Here is a 7693-nt window from a genome sequence, read left to right as displayed (position 1 = left end):
CTACGCCGTCTGTCTGTCTTTTCTTTTTTGTATATTTCTTTCATTGTTCGCTATCTGCGAGGTGCTGCCAGTTCTTCCCTTTGAGGCTTTGGTAGGCCTGATTTTTATTGCATTTCCAACAGCCACGAATAAACTATCTATCTATCTGTCCGTCTGTCTGTTTGCCTGTCCGTCCGTCCGTCCGTCCGTCCGTCCGTCCGTCCGTCCGTCCGTCCGTCCGTCCGTCTACAGTTATTCTAAAGAAACAAAGCGCTGCATACATCGCCGAGTAGTTGTAGTGGTGTCCTTCAACAGGTTCGCTGGACATCCAGTTTTCCGGGTCGCGATGGCGACCCGGAAGTTTAAGTACAATAGCTAAATAGCACGATGTGCATCATATTTTTTATCGGCGCGTTAACAGTAATTAGCGGCAGGCTTCCTGGTGTCCTTCGGACGCGTCTCAGCGACCTTTATTTCTTTATTTCGGGTCATCTACACAACACTGCGACAACTCACAGCCATCGGTTTCATTATTGCTTATAAACAAATATAAAACCTTTACAAGATTACGTTACAGACACATAAGAAGTGCGGTGAACGTGCACGAAATTAAAGATGCACTGTTCATGAGGAATAAGCCCCAATTTAGTACCCGGTGCAAAACAATATAACGAAATACAAACTACTAAAAGGCGATGCGTTATCTGCGCTTCCGAATTTTCGTTCGAGAACGTAGCTATCCGCACAATCAACAGAGAAATGCACGAAAGAAAAAGTAAGTGCATGGATAAAAGTGCATGGATAAAAAAAGTGCATGGATAAAAAAAAGTGCATGGATAAAAGGAGCAGCTAACGCAGCTTTACATTAGACACGAAACAGAGATTTATGACCTCGACATATAGCGTTAACTTAGACAAGGGGCTATATCTCCTGATACAAATGTATGAAGTGTTTATTACTCGGAAGCACCTACACCCCTTTAGAACTGGTAACATTGCAGTACCAACGCAACCAGCGCACTTTCCAGTTCGAGCCAGCCAAATCCAGAGAAAACCAGCGCGTTAGCAACATATACCAGTGCATCCAAGCATAATAGCAGCGAAACTAGCGCCTCGGCCAGTGTGACCCTGCTTTTTTCCAGTTACTTCACCGATGTCCCCGTGATTACCAACGAGCGCCAACGTAACCTCTGCGATTCATTGTCAAAAACGCGCTGGTTTTACATGGAAGGTACTGGAAGGTGCTGGTTTTTGCAATAGGACTTGTTCTCCTCAATGGGCCTAGAAAAACTCAGAATCACATGAAAAATGCTCCTGTGCTAACTCGAGCTGATTTCCCCCAAGTAAGCAAGGTGGGGAACGAGTCTCAGCGAAAAAATTTTCACAAAGGAGCAGTCACGATTTCACCGTGCAATTGAGATCGTAAAGAAGTCCGGCGTTAGAAATGTTTCTATATTTGTTCCCACCCAATCATATGATTGCTCTAAATCAATGTGCAGAAGTCCATTATGTAGAAAGAAATAATATGTGTGGATCGTGCTGCCAGCAGCTTCTGTCAATGCAGACAATAACAGGTGCTATCGTTTCCATTAATAGTCATGAAGGAAGTCAACACGCCACGTCGTCTTTCATAAGAATAAATTCTTTCTAGTGGTGGCGACTAAGCTCGGGATGCTATCTATGGTTTTGTTTAGAAGCGCAAGAGGCATTGTTTCCAAAATCATTGTAATGAAAAGTTCATGCTTATGCAATCGCGTGCGGCCTGTTCTCCGGAAGCCTCTTTGGCAGACATCACAGGGACCTCTATTTCTACTTAAAGGGAAAAAGGAAAAATAGCGCCAGTCACGACTTCACTTCACTAAAACATGCTGCGAGTGCTATTCAAGTTGGATTGTACCTTCGATATACGATTTTTTTCCGGTGGTGCTTACCTTTTTACTGCAAGTATACTATTCCCGGGTAAAAAGCGTATTTCAATGAAAGCAGAATAAATAGCTTCCGTTCAATTTTTCATCGCCTTTTCTTTATTAATACTGCTTCTGTTTTCTTGTGCTCAGGTTTCTTAATACATGGCTGTTAAATAATGAGTCAACATTTATGTGGGCGACGTATAATTTTGAATGATCATACTACGTTCTAGAAAATTTTCATCAAGGAACTCTTCTCCTATAGATCGCATAAGCGGGCCGCACCAACGCCAGGTATTCAGAAGGTATTACTCAATGCTCGTCCACAAGGTCATGATGTGGTTGCTGCCTCCAGCCGCAATATTTAGGCGCTCTTCGAGCTTCTTGGTCATGTCAGGTGTAAACATGTCTTCTCGGCTTAGCCGGATTTTGCCTTCATCACACTTCATGCCGAACAGCCGTCCGAAGGTCCCTGAGACTTTCTGCAGTTGCTTCACCCAGTCTGGTTTGCCTTCATCAGGCAAGGCGGCTGCCTCCTTCATCTTCAGCTTCGTGTGCTCCTCCACACACTCCCAAACACCCTCGTATTGAGTCTCGGCGCAGATCTTCCTCAAGAACTTTCTGTTCCGCCTCAGCCACTCACCATACTGGCCTTCCTCGTCCAGGAAGTCGGCAATCCTCAAAAGTGTTGTCATGTTATCATTTTTCAAATCTTCGTAAGTGAGAAATAGGACGTTGTCGTCGAACCTTCGTTTGTACCAGGACACAAGGTCGGTGAGGTAATCACCACAGAAGGCTCGGCCCTCGACGAACTGATCAAAAAACGAGGGGAACGTCTTGAATGCCTCGTCCACGCTCTTCCCTTGGCTGCTGGAAATCTGTTCAAAGAATTGCGCGCAGCAGTCGTACGGGTTTCTCGCGACGTAGATGTACTTTGCGCAGTCTGCTTGAGGAACAAGGTGGAAAGGAAGGTGGGTGCGTATGCTTCCGGGTCTCGGCATGGCCTGGACAGCATCGGAGCCCTGCGACAGTGTTGGAATATAAGAATGCCGTAGATTACTAAGCGTAAAACATTTGGAGAAACAAATAAACATTAAAAATGGTAGTGTCCAGTAGAGCGACTGACGTACTGAACACATTCTTAATTGAATGGCAGGGACGCGGAGAGGTAACTTCAATAATGGCACAGTTGTGCATACGGCGCTCAACTCTTATTACACCAGCAAGAAATCCAAAATCAAGAAACGGGCTGACAGATGGAATAGCACACTGTGTGGTATACAGGTTATAAACAGGAATAAGGTGCCTCAGAAAGGCTGGCCAACGTTTCCATAGGAGGACTTATCGTCGTCAAAGCTGAAGGTAAGTCCTCCTATCGAAACGTTCGCCAGCCTTTCTGAGGCACCTCATCCTGTTTATAACCTTTATACCACAGTATACCAGTAACAACCTGTTCATGGCAGCAGGGGCGGGGGGGGGGGGGGGTAAACATTAGTAGCGGGGCTAAAGTATGTGCACTTCAAGAAGGGTAGAAATGGTGGCTTGTCGGTGAATCGTCAGGAACACTTTTTATGCAGCATGAAACATAATACGGACGCAAGAAGGCACTTAAAGAACGAAAAGAACAGCGCTAAAAGCAATAACAATGTTTATTATGGAGACAAGACCGAATATACACTACAGGCGCCGTAGCAGGCATACATCACGTCGGAGCACTAAGAAACGTGCGCGATTAAAGTCAACTATCGAATCATATTTGTGACCAGAGTTAACGTACCAAAACCAATTGTCAGCACTGACGCAGAAAAAACTAACTTCATCGGAGACAACGCTATCGACGGCTCCTAATGCACAAGTCACCAAGTGTGTCTATACGCTCTGCCTCAATAATTATTCAGGCGAAATCTTCTTCATATCCACCAACAATGACGCCTTTATCAAACAAAGGTTGGCAACGACATGCATGCGTATAGAGGTCGGTAAGCTTATTACGCGGCAACCTTTTGGTTTGTTATTGTGCTCTCTCAACCACTCATTTATGAACCTACTGCTTTAGGCAACGAATGGTTTCCCCGAGGACAGCGGAATACTACAAATTACAAATGCCTCGCAATCTATGAAGTACTTTTCATTCGTTTTTGCGCTCTGAACTTTTTTTTGTCATAGAAACATTTCTCTTCACACCGTACCTTTTAGGCCTACTGAGTACCAAAAACCACCCTAATGTTATCGTTGAGTGCCACCTCCTTGAGATTATGTGAAAGTTGGTGAGTATAGGGAATCACGGCTGTGCTTCTCGTTCCTGTACTTGCACCGTAATAAGTGTCAGATTCGCCTGAACTTCAGCGATTGTATTTCAGCTGCTTCTCTGCTACAGGCGCTAAAGCATGGTCTGGATAGCAAGCTTCATTCAAGCTTGAAGTCTGATTCTGGAAGCTGTACTTTATTAGGTGAGGGCACGATTTCCTTAATAAGGTGCTGCGGCACATTGTCACAATGCCTTTCTTGGTTAGTTTTGGGTGGTTAAAGCGAAAAGGCAACATTCCTTTTTTGCCCTGGATCTTGGCACCAGCGCAACTGGTTGTCGGAGCAAACGAGTTTCAAGCCCGCAAATCTAATGCATCCTTCAACCGGCCATTGAAGTGCCACTTCAAGAGTATTAAGACAATCGCGGAACACATTCAACACTTGCTTGATTTTGTTTTGAAAGCTTTCCCATGAGCAGTCAATAAAAATCTGGCGCTCACTTAATAAAGCATAGCTTCACGAACCAGACTTCATACTTAAGGATGGTCTATCTAGACCTTTCGAGACCAGAAGCACCTCAAAATAATTCGCGGAAGTTCAGGCCGGTTTGACACTCAACACCGGCAAAGTGCACGAACGAGAATCAAAGCCGTAATTTCCTGTATTAACTAACTTTCATATAATCTCAAGAAGCTGGCACTCCGCGATAGCATTCGGATGCTTTTTCCAGTAGCCGATGACCTTGGAAGGATCTGTGCGAAGAGGAACACTTCAAGGACAGAAAAATTTGAGTGCTCAAAAGGCATAGAAACGAGTTCGTAGATTGCAAGTCATTTGTGATTTATCGTATTCCCCTCTATTCTGGGAAACAATTCATCGACCAAACCAGTAGGTTTATACATCAGCGGATGAGCAAGCACAACAAGAAAACAACAACAAAAACAAAAAGCTGCCGCCTGACGAGTTTCTCGGCCTCCATACGCAAGCATCTCGTTCCCGACCTTTGCTTGATAAAACCATCATTGTTGGTCGATATAAAGATTTCATCCTCCTAATACTTGAGGCAGAGCATATAGACGCACTTGGTGATTTGTGCGTTAGAAGTCGTCGAGAGCGTTGACTCCTAAGAAATTAGTTTTCCTGCGTCAGTGGTAGCAATTTGTTCTGGTAGGTTGTCGCTGGCCATAAATATGATTCGATAGTTGACTTTCATCACGCGTGTTTGTTAGTGCTTCCATGTGATGTATGTCTGCTACGGCACCTGTAGTGTACATGCGGTCTTGTCTTCATAATAAACATTGCTATTGATTGTAGCGCTGTTTCTTTTGTTTTTATATATGCCTTCTTGCGTTCATATTACGTTCATGGTTGTTTTGCGCTCAGTTCAAGGACAGGACGTGGACGGACGTAGCGCAACATCCGTCCACGTCCTGTCCTTCCTTAATATCGTCTGTGTAAAACTGAGCGCAAAACAACCATGAACGTTCACCAACTAGCCCCCTTCATTGCTTTACTAAGTCCATATTAGGTTCCACGCTGCACAAAAAGTGTTGCTGATGAACATTAACCCGTGGTCAACGTGCCGCAAGGTTTTATAGAAAATGCATGGCAAGACGCTGAAAACCAAATAAATTCAGCAGTAAAACGGGATAACCTTGCGAACTAGACTGATGAATAGGAATTCGGCATCAACCTGATACTTTACCTGAATAGACCACAATTTGACAAAAGTCATTTGGGTGCGTAGTAAAAGAAATATTTTAGTGTGTAAACCTGCGAGTTGGGAGCGTCTGCTAAACCTACCTGGCTACTAGGTGTGTAATATTCTTAAGCTGCGTGATCGCTAATATTCCGTGCCCAAACTGCGGTTCTGCGGTGTATTTTTGGGGGGGCTACAAAAGTATTGTTCACGCACTGGTCCCAGTTTTCATTCGTAGCACAGTGCTAATATTAAAGTTTTATTTAAAACAACTATGGCAGGTTTTCTGTTATTTCTCTGTAATTCACCCGAATAAAATTAGTTTTGTGTATTGCTGGTACCATACGTGGTAATGCACACCCTATTAATTATGTATATAAAGGAGATTGATTGTTTTACCTAACAAGTGCAGTGGTCGGCGCTGTAGAAATAGTCAAGACACACAGTGAAAAGAGAACAAAGACACGGTTCATGAAACGAAACAAACAGAGGGTTCGTATGTGCCGCAGTCAGTACACATATTTCATAAATAGTTCGTGCTATGTTACTGGAATTGTTGCATGTATAAGTTGAGCAAATTTACTTGTGATGATGACGTGGCGAAGCATTATGCGCATTGTAGCGTAGCAGAGTGCATTCCACGCGTGGGCACGCCAACCTGCCACATGCACGTGCACAAATACAATCACAAAAAGAAAATCATGCCAAATAGCCATATTGCGAAAGCTCCACCTGCCTCGCAAAGAACCCATTTACCGCCCTCGATACGTACTGTTGAGTACTTGTCACGTGACTGTGCGATTCACCTAGCAGGATTATTATACACTGCCATTTACGATTAAAAAGTGTCTGGAGTGAAGAATGAGCTCAAGGGCTCGTTGGTTCGGCCTACTTTATCAGCACCGCTATAACGTGGAATGTTTGTTTGCAGCCCTAGACGCCATTTGCTGTGATTTTTACGCTGCGAGTAGAGTAGTGCTGAATTTGGTAGCCCATAACTACGGCATACAAAAGGGACGCCTATGCCCCCCCCCCCCCCCCTCTAGGAACGCTGCACTAGGTAATGCATTCTCTTAGAAAGAACGCTTGCCGAAATATCTCATTTGTCAGAGTAACACTCGGTGACAGCTTACATGACCATTTATTTTTGTGCTGCTCTCTCCCCTGTTTTGCACGCTATCTCTGCTTTATTCTACTGTCGTTTGCCTTTTTACATTCCCCTAGCTCTTGGGTTTCTTCGTCGTTTGTTGGTCGGACTATACTATTTCAGCTTCCCAGATATCTTTTTTTAGACCTCTCCTTCACCGATATACCGAACAGCCCGCAATGTTCATCTTCAGGCAACTATCTTTGTCACCGAATAAGAACGATAAGGCAAAACTACACCACTTGGATAGCAAGAGGTGCGGGTATCGAATTGAAAGGTTAAAGTGAAACCTGTGATGTGCGAAATAAGGTGCAGTCAGCGGAGATTGCTTGAGTCAGCCTATATTTTACGCACTTAATCGCGGTATGCTCAAACCAAACTTTTTTCTGTGTTAGGCATATGGTTTTAACACTGAACATTCAAAGAAAAACTTTTAATGGTCTGCTAGTCCCTCAAAAGGTGTGCACTGAGTGGACGTCATCTGATTTTTCCCATTGAGGATATCATATTGACTGGCTTTTGTTTTGCGCATTTATTTGTCCCGCGATATACTGCCAAGAAATACCAATTTTCTTTAAAAGAAGGATGCTTTCCTGGAATTTACTTTGCGGTGGGCTAAGCTCATGGCATTTATTACCTGAAACAGGTGAACCGATGCTCATCCGCTCTTTCAAAGCAAAGGATCACAATGTCTACCTGACCACATACATACAG

At 44.0% G+C, this 7693-nt stretch overlaps 1 protein-coding gene across 2 annotated transcripts in view; it reads right to left on the bottom strand.

Annotated features, from left to right (window-relative positions):
• Positions 1 to 1980: 1980 nt before the first annotated feature.
• Positions 1981 to 7693, bottom strand: part of LOC126535310 (sulfotransferase ssu-1-like) — a 65066-nt gene continuing 59353 nt past the window's right edge. For both annotated transcript variants that reach the window (XM_050182205.3, XM_050182206.2), the window contains one exon: positions 1981 to 2908. In XM_050182205.3, coding sequence (XP_050038162.1) covers positions 2195 to 2908 — 714 coding nt within the window. In that variant the 3' untranslated portion in view covers positions 1981 to 2194. The remainder of the gene's footprint in view (positions 2909 to 7693) is intronic.

This window comes from Dermacentor andersoni, chromosome 7 (assembly GCF_023375885.2).
Source record: "Dermacentor andersoni chromosome 7, qqDerAnde1_hic_scaffold, whole genome shotgun sequence".
NCBI classification, from domain to species: Eukaryota; Metazoa; Arthropoda; class Arachnida; order Ixodida; family Ixodidae; genus Dermacentor; species Dermacentor andersoni.
Note: the sequence above shows the minus strand (reverse complement) of the source record. Positions and strands in the feature narration are given on the sequence as shown.